The following is an 18,663-nucleotide window of genomic DNA, read 5'->3' on the forward strand; positions in this document are numbered from 1 at the left end:
CTTACCTTATCGTATATAAAACCCATTGCCATTAAGTCGATTCCGACTCAAGTCTAATATTTAATATAAATCTTGTCGCAAGAAAGCTTTTTGGGGATATATAACAAAGACAGTTCTATATATTTTAGTTTCAAGGGTCATCTGGCAATACTTTGACATAACTTCTCTATTCCTAAGTTTTTTTTTTTTAATTGTGGTAAATAAATATTTAACAGTGTTTGCCATTTCAACAGTTTTTTCACATGCACAATTCTGTGACATTAATTATGTTCAGGATGTTATGCAACCATCACCATTATCATTTCCAAATTTTTCCATCACTCTTAACAGCAGCTCAGAGCCCCGGTGCAATGTTTCCTTCTCCCTCCCCTCTCCATTCCTGGCACCCACTAATACTTCAGTGTGTATGTATCTGTCTATCCTAGATAATTCATGTAAGTAGAATTATACAATATGCTTTTGTGACTGATTGACTTCACTTGGCATGATGCTTTTAAGGTTCTATTCTTAAATTCTTCATTTTGATTCACGTCTTAGGAAACGGTAATACATTTTTAACTAGTACATCTTCAATAGTCTTTTTCAGGGAAGGAACACTGGAAGTAGTTTTCTGATAACTCACAGATCTTTATATTTACCATCGTCCTCACAAGTGAATGACAACTTAGTTGGCTTTAGAACCCTCAGGTCACATTTTTTTCCCCTCTAAACTCTGTAGATATTGCTCCACTGCCTTTTGAATTTAGTGTCATTAGCAAGAAGGCTAGAACATATTAGTGTTTTTTTTTTTCTGTTTAGATGTTTGTAAAATTTCTTTTTCCCGTGAAACGAAAACTACAAAAATGCTTGTAGATACAGTTGTTATCTCATAAATTGTACGTGGAGCCCCAGATGGACTCATGTCTTTTTAGATCTTTCTTTTTTTTTTAAATCTCAGTAAGATTACTTCATTATGCTTTTTCCATTGTTTCTGCTCTACTAGTGCTCTTTGGGAGCAGTCATTTGTTGGTCAGATTTCACGATCTGTCCTCAGTGCTTATCATTTCTCTCATTTTAGTTTTGGGCATTTCTTCCTACGTGAGTGTGTCCCAAATTTGCCTTCCATATCACTGATTAGATTTTTCCATGGTGTCAAGTCTACTATTTTAGGCCTCAAATATAGTTTTAAGAAAGCAACCAAAGGAAGACCATGGACTTTGAAACTGGAGAGATGGTGGGTTTGAATCCCACTTATCCTCTTTCTAGCTATTTATATGACCCTACACAAATCACTTAACATCTTTGTGCCTTAGTTTTCTCATGTGAAAAATAACAGCAGCAATATATACCTTGCATAATTAACATGAGAACTAGAAATACGTGCAAAATTCTCATCACATTATGTATTATAGTTGGAACACAAAAAGATGAACCTGACATTATTAAGCAAGCCTCTTATTGTGGTTTTTTCCCCATTTACTTTTCTTATTGCAGCCAGCTTCCTTTTTGTCTCAGCCTGTTCTATACATAGTACTCCCTGTTCTTGTTTCAATAAGGTCCTATCTCTTCATATCTTATTAAAAGAAGTAATATTGAGTTACGGTTAAGGGAGTGGATCCTGTAGACAGATTGTCAGAGTTTGATTCCGGTTCCACCATTTACTATGTAACTTTGGACAAGTTGCTCAACCTCTCTGTGGTGCACATTCCTCATCTATAAACTAGAATAAAATCACTTAAGTTTGTTGTTTGTCTTAAGTAAGTAAATACACATGAAATGTGTAGAAGGGTGCCTGAAAGATAGAAGGTACTCAATTATCTATCAAATTAAAGCAGGTATTCTTCTTCTATTGCCTAAAATATTTTGTTTGCAGTCTTCCAGGAATACATCTCTTCTTTCGAGCTGGCAAATATCTTCCTAAATATTTTTTCCACATTCACTCATCTCTGAATGAAGAAACCTATCCATGTCTGGTGTATGCCAAGAGAGGGTGAGAAGTCTGTGCTTCCCCTCACACTTGTGTCCTGATAGAATTCCTCAACATCGAAACTGAACCTGAGGAAAGTGGACATACCCTCTTCCCACTTCTTGGCTATCCATTCAATTTAGCATTCCTAGTCTAAACGGCAGCCTGTTCATGCTCACTAATCCCATTCTTATGGCAAAGAGAGAAAACAGGAGAAATTCACGTTCTTTTCTGACCAAGTGAGCCTGTAAAGAGGGCCTGCTGACAATCATTTTCAGAGTCTTTCTGCTTCTGCCTAACCTACACCATCTCATCTGAGGTGAAGGCATATACCAACATGCAATGCTCCATCCTTCACATGCCCAAACTCTCTACCGTACTGCTTACTGGCAACTATAGGCTCTGAATAGATGTAGAGTTGAACTGATTTGCGAAGGCAGGGCATTACTTTGGTGGTCTCAGAATACAATGCCCATCCAGTAAAGGGATTGTTCAGTTTTCTGATCAGAGCAGCCTCAAGTTAGTGGAAGATGTGGGAGTTGATCTTAAGTTTCTGCCCATCTACTTTCCTGCTGGCAGTACTCTGCAGGTTCACAGTGAAGCACATGCACCGACCCGGTATTCCTTAATACAGCCCCTTCACCACAGCAGTCAGCATAACTTACTCCTAGATACCGGTGAAGGCAGATTCTAGTGATCTTTACTAGCGCTGATGCCAGTTCTTACCTTTCAAGTCTTCATGGATATTTAAATGCATGTGCAATGACAAATTCAGAGCTATGTTTTCAAGGCTATCTTAACCAAGAAGTGAGATACTGCCAATGTTGTCAAAGCAGTCCAATAACATAAAGTTCTAAAGCAAACTGTTTAGAGTGGTTGTGCTAATCCCTGATGCTGACATCAAGTACAACAACCAAGCTTTTCAATAACAGATAGCTTCTATCAGCAATCTTGACCTGAATTAATCACACACTGATCTTAAAATCCTGGAACTTGGGGTTGAAAAGGATGTTAATGGTCTAATTCGACCAAGAATCTAATGCTTGAATTCCCACAAAATAACCCTTCTAGGTGACTATACAGCCAATGCATTAATACCCAAAACAGCAGAGTATCGACAGCACCGAAAATGCACATTTTATTTTAGGACAGCCCTCACTGTGGTAGAGACCTCAATCTGACTCATCCTGTAAGTAGTCCTAAACTGGTGTTCAGTGGTACGTACGAGGGTGTACAGTGAACCTCTCACACACGTGCAGCTGCAGTCCGGCCAATGCTGGTACTTACTTTTGCTTTATTTGAAAATATATACTGGCAGTCAGACAGACTATTAAAATGAACAGTCAAATGACAAAGTACAGAATGGGGCAAAACTCACTACAAGTAAAAGGTAGGATATACAACTCACTGTGAATCTCCTGCCAAAGAAATATCATGTATCATTTACCAGAACATGCATGAACTTGTTTTTTCATGAGGATACAAGAGATATGGTCAGAGAATTAAATAGTGCAACGGAAATGGTGCGACAGATTTGAAGAGTGAATAGCACAATAACTGTGGATGCTGTTACACACCACAATACCATGTGAATCAGGCTGTAGTTCAATGCAGATCTGTCTCGTACTGCTTTGAGTCCTGTATTTTTAATTCAAGTGCACTGTCAAAAATCTATCATTTGAAAGTGTGCCTGAAGTACAAAAAGGATAATTATTGCCTCTTGTTCCACTGATTTCTCCTGCTTCTACTGGGAGGAATCACACAGAGTAAGTGCAAAGAAAGGCAACCCACTGAATACGTGAAATATGACATTACTTCCTAAATTCTTCACAACTCTGGGTAAAAAATCTTCATTTTCCTCAAAAATGCATAATATGGCTAGTTATAAGTTTCTTCCTTATCACTGGTCACTCTCATCAGTTCCTCTGTTCTTGTTATAAGACAGCTCACAAGCCTGAACTCAACACTCCAGGAGTGATGTAGATTCTAACATAACTTTATCATGTACTACTGGCCATGACACAGATTTACTCTCCTTAATTTCCAAAGTTCATTACAGCTATAACTTGAAAGCTATCATTTTATGCAGATATATAAATCACCATTACCAAATTATCAATTACTTACTGAGAGGTTTTCTCCAGACTTGGCAATCCTTTTCTTTAGTTTTTTTCTTTCTCGTATTAGATCACTGTGGGTCTTAAACAATTCTTCAAAGCGAACTTTGGTTTTCACTTTGGCTTCACTCTCAACTACGAAAGATAGAATGACTCATTTCATTTTTCTAGACAATTCTATCGTATCACATACCTGCGTTATGTTAAAGAACATAACTTTTGTAAACGTCTGCATGAGTTCTCCAGCTGCATTAGAGCAAGTGGCCACTCCTCCCTCTTTAAAACGTTCTTTATCACTTGATTAGGTGACGTAACAGTCCCCTGTAACCTTCTTACCTTTTGGACCACTCTAAGTCTCCTTCATTAAATTAATTTTTTATTTCTGATGCAGAGTAGCATCCACCACTGCTGGTCATGTAATCTTAGGCAAGTTTCTTAACATCTCTAAACTTCATTTCCCTTATCTGTAAAATCATGGACAACACTTGCCTAGCCTCTAATCAACATTCGACAAATACTAAAAGTTGTTTTTTTCCCCTTGAAAACATAAATCAGGTCATGTTATTCCCCTGCTTAAGATTATAATAGTTTCACATTTCACTTAAAAAAAAAAAACCAAACCCATCAAGTCGATTCCAAATCTTAGTGACCCTATTGGACAGAGTAGAACTGCCCCATACGGTTTCCAAGGAGCAAGCAGCTGTAGCCCTTAACCACAATGCCACCAGGGTTTCCGCATTTCACTTAGGATAAAATAAAATAAGTCCTTAACATGCCCTACAGGGTTCTGTACTTCCTCACCTTCCTATATATACAGCATGAAATCAGGAAAAATATCCCTTTAGATTTCCACACTGTAGCCATAATGCCCTTCTTCTAGCTCCTCACCAGACAAGCTTCTTCTGGCCTCAAGGCTTTCCCACATGCCGATGCTTCTAACTTCTAAGCTTCCCCTTAATTCCCCAACTGCCTGCTTCAACTTGCTTCTAAAGTGGTATATTTCCTGATACCCTCATTCAAAACCCTGTTTCTCACACAGCAGACAGTTCTTTTCCTTCATAGCATTTCAGGCAACTTAAAATTGTATAATTATTTGTATAAATAAATTTGTATATTTATCATCATCTCCCTTATCATACTACTATGCTATATAGCTCCTCATTACATCCCTAGTTACTACTACAGGGCCTGGCACGGAGTACATGTTCAATTAACAGGTTTCAGATGAATGAATGCTGAATGAATGAATAAATGCTCTAGTGTAGGCACAGGCAAACTGCAGCCCACAGGCCAGTCACCTGTTTAAGTAAAGGTTTACTGAAACACAGCCATGCCATTCAGGTAATTATTACAGCTGCTTCTGTGCTACAACAGAGATGAGTAGTGGCAGCTGAATAGCTGCTACACAGACCAAGCCTAAAATACTTACAAGCTGGCCCTTTAAGAAAAAAACTTGCAGAAATCTGTCCTAGAGTAAAACATCCAATTTGGGTGATAAAGAGTAAAGACTAACCGTATGTTTTAATTATTATTTATCTTGTCCATCTGGGTCCCAAACTCTCATCCATTGAAAACATATTAACCTTAATCACCAGCACTAAATATAAAATTGAATACCAAGATATCATGTATCTCAAAATATAATCTTTAGTCAGTAATACCTATTTTATTCATGAATCTGTCAAGGAAACCCTTAAAATAATCCAAATTTTTAAATAAATAAGTAAATAACATAATTTTATAATACATTTCTTAAAAGCTTACCAATGGGCATATCTCAGTTTTACAGAAAGCATTAAGCACTTATGCAAAGCACTGCCTCAATCAGGATCCTATAAAAAAAGATTTATTTGTAATGTGAAACTTCCAAATAAAAATGATAAAATATTTTTCACACAAGATTATGAACTGTTTGTCCACTACCTCATCAGGCTTATAACAATAAAGTTATACTCTTATTCCAATCTTAGGCAATTGACCTGAATAACTTTGAATTAGGTTAGGGTCCTGAAAGAAAGTAGAGCAAATCAGGTCATATCTGAATAAAATATTTGTATCTAAAGATTTACAGCCTTGGAAACCCCGTGAGGCAATTCTACTCTATCCCATATGGTCACTATGAGTCGGATCGAGTTGGCGGCAGCAGACTTTATATTCGGAAAAAGAAACAAAAAATTTTTTGAAAGGCAGCGTCAAAGAAAAAAAATAATAACAGACATCTTACTTTGATTCTAAGGTTTTCTTCACCCATGAAACCAAATATTCACCATAAAGAAATTCCTGACCAAAATTAACCCTGCCAGTGGCTTTTCTTTCACCCAAAGTTGCTAATCTTTTCTTTTCTGTTGGAAGCCAAACCAAAAACCAAACCCATTGCTGTTGGGTTGATTCTGACCCTGTAGGACAGAGCAGAACTACCCCATAGGGTTTCCAAAGAGCGGCTAGTGGATTCAAGCTCCTGACCTTTCAGTTAGCAGCCTGAGCTCTTACCCACTGCGCCACCAGGGTTTCCCTGGTAGAAGTCAGGCTAACTAAATTTGAACTTCAAAAGGCATGGCTGAAGGTGGGTGGAGGGCCAGACACTATGCTGGGACTCGGTATCAAATGATCTCAGCAAAAGGGAGAGGGCAGGGTTCGCTCAATCACATTAAGATTAGCCGATGATCTAGGTTCTATTTTTCTCCCTCCTCTTTTCTTTATAAGCTTCATTGTAACCAAGCAAACTTTGAGCCATTTGCTTTTTTCTGGAATCAGAATCATCTTCCTACATGCAGAGTAAGTGCTCAGAGTAAACCTTATGTTTCATTTTCTCTGAGTTTTATTTTTTAACAGCACTTAATGTTTAACATGGTATGTTAATATATTTTTAAATATATTTTCAGTAAATTAATGAACATTTCTACGTACTTTTAAGAAACCTAACTCTGCATCAGGATTGACTTCCCCAAGACCACGTATTAGTGAAGTACACCTGAGGGATGTACATCACAGATGATGAATGTACCTGCCACTGAAAATGCTGCTACCACAGAACCCGTGAGAACGAGCGTTTGTACCATCTTTCTCAAATCAACACCTGGGTGTGCCCTGTGGTGTGTCAGAGCTACTAAAAACCAAAGACAAACTCGGCAATACGTTTCTGAGCTGCCAATTTCATATAAAGATTACGTGTCTGTGTTTAAAACTAACGTGTAGTAATTCTCCGTTAGAGCACAAAACGTGCACACATTTTAAAAAATAAAACTGAAGGCTGTAAAAAAAAAAAAAAAAGGAAAACATAATTTGCACCAGTTCAGGCACGCAGTTAATGCTCCAGGCCCCTGAGGAGACATGTTGATGACCCTCTGGTATTGGGATACTTTGGGCAGAAAAGCCTGAGAAAAAATACTAAAGAGAAAAGGGTGATTATATAAAATATACCCCAAATATATGAGAATACTTTTCTATCTACGAGTAGGTACAAAGACAAAAGAGACATCACTAAATTCACACCAGCCACTCTTTGGAAACCCTATGGGGGCAGTTCTACCTTGTCCTGTCAGGTTGCTGTTAAGTCAGAATGGAGCAGAGCTGCCTCATAGGATTTCCAAGGCTATAAATCTTTCCGGAAGCAGACTGCCACATCTCTCTCTTTCTTGAAGTGGTTGATAGGTTCAAATTGCTGACCTCTGGGTTAGCAGCTGAGCATTTAACCACTGTGCCACCAGGGCTGCTCCATTTAAAACCCGGGTCCTGGAATCAGTCTCCCATGGTAACTAGTGTGACTTTGGGCAAACTGTTTCCTCATCTATAAAATCAGCATTGTAAGTGCCTACTCAGAGGGCTGTTACAAGGATTAAATGACTTAGAACAGTGCCTGGCAGAGAACAAGCACCAATAAATATTAGCTACAATAGATAATTCTTCCTCTGTGAGTTTACTGTGGGGCATGTCGAGTTAGGTATCTGAGGGCCACTGGGTGACTACGAGCATAGGACCCATTGTCAGATCCTTGATTTGAATCTGAGAGCTCGGATGCTAACAAAAAGGTCAGCAGTTTGAATCCACCAGCCACTCCTTGGAAATCCTATGGGGCAGTTCTACCCTGTCCTATAGGGTCACTATGAGTCGGAATTGACTTGATGGCAATGTTTTTTTTTTCCCCCCCAGTCTGCCAGCTGATTAATCTCCATGAATCTCGGTTTCCTAGTCCTTGAAGTCACGCGTTTTTGTAAGGATTAAACGAGATCATGCAAGCAAAACACTAGCATGATGCCTAGCACATAGTAAGCCCTCCATAAATGATGGTTATATATGTTATGTTTTGTTGACAATAGGAGGAGCCCTGATGGTGCAGTGGCTAAAGCACTTAGCTGTTAACTGAAAGGTTGGCAGTTCAAACCCACCAGCCCCTCCACGGGGGAAAGATATGGCAGTCTGCTTCTGTAAAGATTACAGCGTAGGAAACCTGATGGGGCAGTTCTACTCTGTCCCATAGGGTTGTTATGAGTTGGAATCGACTCGAGAGCAGTGGGTTTGGGTTGTGGTAGACGACAGAATACATTAATACAGCAGGGAGGCCTGGGCTGCAGATTTGGGCATTATCTGCATATATGTGCAATATTCTTAGCCAACAAAGGTGTTGCTTCTTCTTCAATCTTCCTTACTCAATGTCCAGTTTTTCCACGTCTGTGAGGTGACTGAAAATACCATGGCTTGGGTCAAGTGCACCTTAGTCCTCAAAATGACATCCTTGCTTTTCAACGCTGTAAAGAGGTCATCTGCAGCAGATTTGCCCGACGCAATATGTCCTCTGATTTCTTGACAGCTGCTTCCATGGATGTTAACTGTGGATCCAAGTAAAATGAAATCCTTGACAACTTCAATCTTCTCTCCATTTATCATGATTTTGCTTATTGGTCCAGCTGTGGGGATGTTTGTTTTCTTTATGTTAAGGTGTAATCCATACCGAAGGCTGCAGTCGTTGATCTGCATCAGTAAGTGCTTCAAGTCCTCTTGACTGTTAGCAAGCAAGGTTGTGCCATCCTTCAATTCTCATGCCACGTTCTTCTTTAAATAGTTCATCTTCTTGGATTATTTGCTCAGCATACAGACTGAATAAGTATGGTGAAAAGATACAACCAAGACACACACCTTTCCTGACTTAAAACCTGCAGTATCCCCTTATTCTGTTCTAACCATTGCCTCTTGGTCTACATACAGGTTCCTAATGAGCACAATTAAGTCACTGTACCAAACAGTAATGGTCGACATTCAACCATTCATTGGCAGCATGTGATCAAGAACCAATGGTACTGAAGGAAGAAGTCCAAGTTGCACTGAAGACATCAGTGAAAAATAAGGCTCCAGGAACTGAAGAAATACAAAGTGTGATGTTTCAACAAATGGATGCAAGACTGGAAATGCTCACTAGTCTATGCCAAGAAATTGGAAGACAGTTACCTGGCCAAACGATTGGAAGACATCCGTATTTGCACCCATTCCAAAGAAGAGTCATCCAACCGGAAGCAGAAATTATTGAACAATATCATTAATATCATACACAAGTAAAATTTTGCTGGAGATTAGTCACAAGCGGTTGTAGCAGTACATCAACAGGGAACTGCCAGAAATTCAAGCCAGATTCAGAAGAGGATGTGGAACAAGGGAAATCATTGCTGATGTCAGATGGACCCTGGCTGAAAGCAGAGAATACCAGAAAGATATTTACCTGTGTTTTACTGACTACGCAAAGGCATTCGGCTGTGTGGATCATAACAAATTATGGCTAACACTGCGAAGAATGGGAATTCCAGAACATTTAATTGTGCTCATGAGGAGCCTTTACACAGATCAAGAGGCAGTTGCTCAAACAGAAAAAGGGGATACTGTGTGGCTTAAAGTCAGGAAAATCTGCATCAGGGCTGTATCCTTTCACCAAACTTATTCAGCCTGAATGTGAGCAAATAATCCGAGAAGCTGGACTATACGAAGAAGAACGCGGCATCAGGATTAGTGGAAGACTCATTAACAACCTGTGTCATGCAGATGACACAACCTTGCTTGCTGAAAGTGAAAGAGGACTTGAAGCACTTACTGATGAAGATCAAAGACCACAGCCTTCAGTATGGTTTATACCGCAACACAAAGAAAACAAAAATCCTCACAACTGGATCAATAAGCAACACCGTGTTAAATGGAGAAAAGACTAAAGTTGCTGAGGATTTCATTTTACTTGGATCCACAATCAACGCCCATGGAAGCAGCAGTCAAGAAATCAAAGGACGTTTGCACTGGGCAAATCTGTTGCAAAAGACCTCCTCAAAGTGTTAAAAAGCAAAGATGTCACCTTGAGGACTAAGGTGGACCTGACCCAAGCCATGGTATTTTCAATTACCTTATATGCACGCAAAAGCTGGACAATGAATAAGAAAACCAAAGAAGAAGTGATATATTTGAATTATGACACTGACAAAGAATATTGACTATACCACGGACTGCCAGAAGAAGGAACAAATTTGTCTTGAAAGAAGTACAATCAGAATGCTGTTTAGAAGGGAGGATGGTGTGAGTTGGTCTGACGTACTCCGGACATGTTATCTGGAGAGACCAGTCTCTGGAGAAGGACATCATGCTTGGTATTATGGACTGAATTGTATCCTTCAAAAATGTATGTCAACTTGGCTAGACCATGATTCCCAGTACTGTGTGATTATCCACCATTTTGTCATCTGATGTGATTTTCTGTGTGTTGTAAATCTTATCTCTATGTATATGAGGCAGGATTGGAGGCAGTTATGTTAATGAGGCAGGACTCAATCTACAAGACCAGGTTGTGCCTTAAGTCAATCCCATTTGAGATATAAAAGAGAAGCAAGCAGAGAGACAAGGGGCCTCATTACCACCAAGCAAGAAGAGCAAGGAGCACGCGTCCTTTCGACCCAGGGTCCCTGCACTGCGAAGCTCTTGGACCAGACGAAGACAGATGATGAAGACTTTCCTCCAGAACTGAGAGAGAGAGAAAGCCTTCCCCTGGAAGTGACGCCCTGAATTTGGACTTTTAGCCTACTAGACTGTGAGAGAATAAATTTCTCTCTGCTAAAGCCATCCACTTGTGGCATTTCTGTTATAACAGCACTAGATAACTGAAACACGTGGTAGAGAATCATCAAAAAAGCGGAAGAACATCAAGGAGATGGACTGACACAGTGGCTGCGACAATATGCTCAAACATAGCATGATGTTGCAAGAAATGGACAGTGTTTAGTTTTGTTGCACATAGGATCTCTGTAAGTCAGAACTGTCTCAACAGCACCTAACAACATTTTTTAATAATACAATATGCAATGAAATTTATAAACACTAATATTATTTATTATGCTACGGCTGCTAACCAAATGGTCGGTAGTTTGAATCCACCAGGCGCTCCTTGGGAACTCTACGGGGACAGTTCTACTCCATCCTATAGGGTCGCTATGAGTCGGAATTGACTCAACAGCACTGGGGAATATTATTTAGGTGCCCTGGTGGCGCACTGGTTAAAAGCTCAGCTACTAACAAGGTTGGCAGTTCGAAACTACCAGCAGTTGCTTGGAAACCCCATGGTGCAGTTCTACTCTGTCCTACAAGATTGCTATGAGTTGGAATGGAGTCAACAGCAACAAATTTTTTTAATATTATTTATGAGCCCCTGGGTGGTGTAGGGAGAAGCCCTGGTGGCACAGCAGTTTAATGCTTGGATGGTAACCTAGATATCAGGTCAAACCTTCCAGCTGCTCTGTGGGCAGAAGATGTGGCAGTTTGCTTCCATAAAGATTTATCACCTTGATAACCCTATGGGGCAGTTCTACTCTGTTCTACAGGATCGCTATGAGTTAGAATTGACAGGTTTGGTTTTAGAAGTGCAAATGATTAAGCACTAGGGTATTTATTAAAAGGCTGGAGGTTGAAGTTCACCCACAGGCACTTCCGAAGAAAGGGCCAGAGATTTATTTCCACTATTGAAAGGTCACAGCCATTGAAAACCCTATAAGCAGTTCTACTCTGACACACAAGGGGTTACCATGAGTCGGAATCCACTCAAGGACAACTGGCTTTTTTTTTTTTTTTTTTAAATAATTTTTATTGTGCTTTAAGTGAAAGTTTACAAATCAAGTCAGTCTGTCACATATAAACATATACACCTTACTCCATACTCCCATTTACTCTCCCCCTAATGAGTCAGCCCGCTCCCTCCTTCCAGTCTCTCCTTTTGTGACCGTTTTGCCAGTTTCTAACCCTCTCTACCCTCCCATCTCCCCTCCAGACAGGAGATGCCAACACAGCCTCAAGGGTCCACCTGATACAAGTAGCTCACTCTTCATCAGCTTCTCTCTCCAACCCATTGCCCAGTCCCTTCCATGTCTGATGAGTTGTCTTCGGGAATGGTTCCTGTCCTGGGCCAACAGAAGGTTTGGGGACCATGACTGCCGGGATTCTTCTAGTCTCAGTCAGACCATTAAGTCTGGTCTTTTTATGAGAATTTGGGGTCTGCATCCCACTGTTCTCCTCCCTCAGGGGTTCTCTGTTGTGCTCCCTGTCAGGGCAGTCATCGGTTGTGGCCGGGCACCATCTAGTTCTTCTGGTCTCAGGATGATGTAAGTCTCTGGTTCATGTGGCCCTTTCTGTCTCTTGGGCTCATAGTTATCGTGTGACCTTGGTGTTCTTCATTCTCCTTTGATCCAGGTGGGTTGAGACCAATTGATGCATCTTAGATGGCTGCTTGTTAGCATTTAAGACTCCGGACACCACACTTCAAAGTGGGATGCAGAATGTTTTCTTAATAGAATTTATTTTGCCAATTGACTTAGAAGTCCTCTTAAGCCATAGTTCCCAAACCCCTGCCCTTGCTCCGCTGACCTTCGAAGCATTCAGTTTATTCCGGAAACTTCTTTGCTTTTGGTCCAGTCCAGTTGAGCAACCAGCTTTTTAAAAAATATTATGTAATAATATAGCAGATACATAACTGACCTAATCATTTTTCAATGTTACTGTGTACTACAGAAAAAAACATTACAGAATTAGTGACTACTATTTAATGGACAGCGACATTATCTGACTTAAGATCAGAAGTTAAGATCAGATTAAAAAAGAGATCCCTGAACCTCATAACCCAAACCAAATCAAACCCACTACTGTTGAGTCAATTCCCACTTACAGCGAAGTGGGAACTGACTCAACAGTAGTGGGTTTGAAACCCTGGTGGCGTAGTGGTTAAGTGCTACAGCTGCTAACCAAAGGTTCGGCAGTTCGAATCCACCAGGTGCTCCTAGGAAACTCTATGGGGCAGTTCTACTGTGTCCTATAGGGTCGCTATGAGTCGAAATCGACTCGATGGCACTGGGTTTGGGTGGTTTTGGTATACATGCCATTATTTTAAAACTTCTTCCTCAGATACCTTTTTCACATAAAATGATTAGAGATACTAAGTAAGAAACATAACTGGATTGTTTCAGCTCATTTTAATTTTCCCTGATCTCCTGATTTTCAACTGTCAATCAGTAAGTGACTAAAGATCAAGGGGAAAAAAAGCAGAGAGGCTTGGATGATTCACTCCTTAATCAACTTTAATAGCAAGGAACAAACAAAATTCCCATATAAATAATTCAATTAATAAATCATCAACAAACCCTTTACCATGGAGTTGATTCCAACTCATAGAGACCCCATAGGGCAGTACAAGTGCCCCACAGGGTTTTCTTGGCCATAATCTTCATGGAAACCCTGGTGGTATAGTGGTTAAGTGCTATGGCTGCTAACCAAAGGGTCGGCAGTTCGAATCCACCAGGAGCCCATTGGAAACTCTATGGGGCAGTTCTACTCTGTCCTGTAGGGTCACTATGAGTCAGAATCGACTTGACAGCACTGGGTTCCTCTGGGTAATCTTTATGGAAGCAGCCTGCCACATTTTTCTCCTGCAAATCAACAAGTCTTCATAAACAATATTCTGAATGTGGTTTTAAAAAACTCTTTTGGTATTTGAATTTTTCAAATATTCTTTTAAAAATTTCCCAGGGTCCTCATAACAAGCAATCTTTTTTTCCTGAAAACCTAAGCAATAACAACAACCATTAATGCAACAGGTGAAATAACTGTTGCCATGTCTTTCTCAAAAAAAGTAAAAGCATATACGCCAGTCTGTAGATGATTTCACAGCAATGCTGAAATAAGGCCCAACCATTTGGTAGGGATTCCTAAATTATCAACTCTTTTTCTATTTTTATGTATACTGAAATGACCCTATTACACCTTTTATTTTTTAAACAAATATAACATTCACCACCGTTTTTCAGATGTATTTAAGAAGGCATTTCACAGGCTCAAGATTCAGCACCAGGTTGACACTATAAAAGGAAATAAACATACGCATCTGATTTTAAAGCGTTTAAGCTTGAACCGGGAGCAGTAAAAGCAAGAAATGCGTTCCCTCTTAGGACACCACGCTAACAAGTCACGAAGAGAGTCTTCCACGGAAGGGAGCGGAAAAGTGCGTAGAGGTGTTTCTCAAAAATCACATCCCTCCCCTCCCGGACGCCTGGCAGTGGCGCAGTGCGGCCCCAGCCCGGCCAAGCCGGCACTCCGCCCCCGCGCTCAGACCACATCAGTCCACGCAGTCGAGAGGGCCCGGGCAGGACGAGTCCCCAGCCCTGGGCTCCCACCACCAGCCCGCCAGCCACGTACTCACAAAGCGGAGGGCGCAGAGCTGCTGACCGCCTGTCCCGCCAGAGCCGAGCCCGGGCGGTGGGAAGCGGCTCCCGGCGCCAGGCGAGGTGGGCCGGGAGCTGGGCTGCTACGCAATGGCCCAGCCGCCAGCGACCCAGGATCTGCAAGCGAGCCAGATGCCGCAGTGTGGGCAGTGCACCCTCCTCCCGCCGCTGACGTCAGCGCTAGCCTACGCCGCCGTTCCCATGACAACCGATGCAGCCAGTGCTCTCTATCTGGACCGCAGTCTCTCTTCCGCGCCCCGTCCACGGCCCCGCCCCCGCACCGCCTACGCAGCGGCCCGCGAGGTGCCGCAGTACGCCGCCTGCGGAGGCAACGCGCGCGCGTCCGCTGGCCTGCGGCTGGCGGGCTGACGGGCACGCGCTCCGGGGGGTGCGCGGGGCTCCTCTAAGCTGGGAGCAGGATGAGAAACGGGTATACGCGGTGCTCGTCAGAGCCTGAGCGCGTTTCCACCCTCGCCCCGGAACAGGGGCTTTGCGCCTCAGAACTGCAACAAACGCTGGGAGAAACAGAAGGGGGAAAAGTGAGGCGGGGAGGCTATCGTGGATGCCGCCAAGGAAAAGAAACGTGAATGAAGCAAGAAGCAGGCGCCTCATCTCCCACGCGTTCGCGCCCACAAAAAAAAAAAAATGCCTAAAACGTGGAGAATAGTTGTACTACAGACAAAATCTTAGAGAAAAAATTAATCACTACTCGTCTAGCGGTGAGCTCTCACTGTTTTTAAAACAAAACAAAAATTAAAGCGTCATTTTTTATCTCACGTAATAACCCCGCCCACTTACTTGTGCCGCAGGCGCCATCTTTACCTCTGAGTCAGCAAGGGTGGAAAAATACTAGACAAGTTAAAACTCCTCCGTTCTTGAATTAGAGGCCATTTTCTGCAGTGGTAGTCAGACGTGGTAACCTGTTGCTTCGTTTGTACAGTGAAAGCGTTATCCATCTTTCTGTGGAGGCCAGACTACATTGCCATTGGCTTTCCATTCCACTTTACAGTCCATTCTACACAAAATATATCTCATTCGTTTCTTTAAATCCTGTGAAATAAGCAGTGAGAAATATTATCAGCCCAATGTGTCCCAAACTGAAGTCTTCAACTTTCCACCCAAAACCTCCCTGTCTGGATTTCATCTTGGTTTATGGCACCACTATCCAACCAGTGATCTAGGCAGATACTTGGTGCTGCTGTTAGCTGCCATCCAGTGACCCCAGCTCTTGAATGCATACTGATAAAAATAAATGAGCTTTTAAAAATGGGAGATAAAGCTCTTCCTTATACTAGAATGCCACTAATAAATGAAGGAGGAAGTGATGCAGGTACAAAAATCACTGGGCAACCTGTGTTAGTTATCTAGTGTTGCTATAACAGAAATACCACTAGTGGATGGCTTTAACAAAGAGAATTTTATTTTCTCACAGTTTAGTGGGTTAAAAGTCCAAATTCAGGGCATTGGCTCCAGGGGGGAAGGTTTTTTTCTCTCTGTTGGCCCTGGAGGAAGGTCCTTGTCCTCAATCTTCCCATGGTTGAGGAGCTTCTCAGGCGCAGGGATGCAGTGTCCAAAGGACACGCTCTGCACATGGTGCTGCTTTCTTGGTGGGATGAGGTCCCCCTGTCTTTGTGTTTGCTCTATCTTTTTTGTCTCTGTGCTTGCTGTATCTTTTAAGTCTCAAGAGAATGCTTCTAGACACGATCCAATACTGGAGGTTGAGTCTTGCCTCACTAAGACAACTGCTGCCCGTACTCCCTCAATTAACATCATAGAGGCAGGATTTACAACATACAGGAAAATCACACAACACCAGGAATCATGGTCCAGCCCAACTGATAAACACACATTTTTGGGGGGACATAATTCAACCCATGACACAACCATTACAGTAAAAAATGATTAAGGCAAGAATCATCAATGGATGCTAAAACTAGTGGGTGAGAGTTTTAAGAGGAACAAATTATTTGCATAGTCTCACATTATCTCTGCACAAAATACTTATGAATTACAAAGGAAAAAAAATAGAAACTTGAAGAAATCCGGCACTGGTAATCAGAGTTAACAGTAATGGGGTGAATTTACATCTTGTGACACTTGGTAAGAGTCACTTCAAACACATTTCTGTGGTATTTCTGCCAAAAAGGCATAACCTGAGTCTAATCATGAGGAAACATTAGTCAAATTCAAATTGAGAGACAATCACAAACCTGTATTCTTCAAATGTGTCAAGGTCATGAAAGATAAGGAGTGAGTAAAGAACTTTTTCAGATCGAAGGAGACTAAAGAGACGTGACAACTAAATGGAACACATGACTCTGAATTGAATTATTTGGCTGTAAAATACATTATTGGAACAAATGACAAAATTGAAATGAAATCTGTGGATTACGTGATAGTATTTTAACAATATTAATTTCCTAGTTTTAATGACTGTACTCTGGTAATGTAGGAGACAGCTTTGTTTTTATAAAAAACACACTGAAGAATTTAAAGGTAATGAAGCATCATGTCTGCAACTTAATCCAAAATGATTCAGAAATAAATGTATATATAAAGATAACAAATATAAATAATGAATATAGATAAAGAGTCTGGGTGGCATAAGCAGTTTGCAATCGGCTACTAGCCTAAAGGTCAGCGATTCGAACTCAGCCAATGTCTTCACAGAAGAAAGGCCAGGTGAACTGCTTTTGTAAAGTTTGCAATTAAGAAAGAAAACCCTATTGAACAGTTCTACTGCGTACTTATGGTCACCGTGAGTCAGAAGGCTGACTTAATGGAAGCTAACAGCAACAACAATATATCTAGACAGAAAGACTAATAGAGCAAATGTAGTATGCTAACAATTGGGAAATTTGGGCAAAGGAATTTGAACAAAGTTTTTATAGTATTCTTTCAATTTTTCTGTAAGTTTAAAATTATTTTAAAATGAAAAACAAATGACTTAAAAGCACCTGGGATTCTGGCTCCAGTAACTAGATGAAGAATGATTAATCAATTAAGAATGGAAAGTCAGGAAGAAGAGCAAGTTTGGGGGAAAAGATGTTTAGTTTAAGTGAGATATATCCAGTTATCCAGTAACAGTTGGAATATGTTGTTGCTGTTAGGTGCCAACGAGCTGGTTCCAACTCATGGCCACTCCATGTATAACAGAACGAAGCACTGCTCAGTCCTGTACCATCCTCACAATAGTAAGTATGTTTGAGCCTGTTGTTGCAGCTACTATGTCAATCCTCTCATTGAGGGTCTTCCTCTTTTTTGCTGACCCTTTGCTTTACTAAACATGATGTCCTTCTCCAGGGATTCGTCCCTCCTGATAACATGTCAAAAGTATGTGAGATGAAGTCTAAGGAGCATTCTGGGTATACTTCTTCCAAAACAGATTTGTTCGTTCTTCTCGCAGTTCGTGGTATATTTAACATTCCTCACCAACACCATAGTTCAAAGGCATCAATTCTTCTTTGGTCCTCTTATTCATTCTCCAGTTTTCTCATGCATATGAGGTCATTGAAAACACCATGGTTTGGGTCAGAGGCACTTTAGTCCTCAAAGGACATCTTTGCTTTTCAAGATTGAAAAGAGGCCCTTTGCAGCAGATTTGCCCAATGCAATACGTAGTTTTATCTCTTGACTGCTGCTTCCATGGGTATTGATTGTGGATGCAAGTAAAATGAAATCCTTGACAACTTCATTTTGTAGTGTAATTGAATATTCATGATGTTTATTATGATGTTGCTTACTGTTCCAGTTGGGATATAGTAAGCATATTATAATCAGTCCCAATCACACCGAAGAAAGCAGATATACTGCTTTTGTGTTGTAAACCCAGAGTGCAAGACTTAGGTCGCTCGACCATCCTAGGAGAGGCAGGCAA

The 18,663-nt window shown here is 41.0% G+C and overlaps 1 protein-coding gene across 5 annotated transcripts in view; it reads right to left on the reverse strand.

Moving 5' to 3' along the window:
- AHI1 (Abelson helper integration site 1) overlaps positions 1-14,852 on the reverse strand; it is a 211,167-nt gene extending 196,315 nt beyond the window's left edge. For 4 of the 5 annotated variants that reach the window (XM_049901705.1, XM_049901695.1, XM_049901686.1 and 1 more), the window contains exons 1-3: positions 14,765-14,852; positions 5,827-5,894; positions 4,073-4,197 (exon numbers count right to left, since the gene is read on the reverse strand). In XM_049901705.1, coding sequence (XP_049757662.1) covers positions 4,073-4,197; positions 5,827-5,836 — 135 coding nt within the window. In that variant the 5' untranslated portion in view covers positions 5,837-5,894; positions 14,765-14,852. Of the gene's footprint in view, positions 1-4,072; positions 4,198-5,826; positions 5,895-14,760 lie in introns of all 5 variants that reach the window. The other variant, XM_049901677.1, reaches the window with a different exon arrangement.
- Positions 14,853-18,663: the final 3,811 nt, after the last annotated feature.

The sequence above is a fragment of the Elephas maximus genome, chromosome 1 (genome assembly GCF_024166365.1).
Source record: "Elephas maximus indicus isolate mEleMax1 chromosome 1, mEleMax1 primary haplotype, whole genome shotgun sequence".
NCBI classification, from domain to species: Eukaryota; Metazoa; Chordata; class Mammalia; order Proboscidea; family Elephantidae; genus Elephas; species Elephas maximus.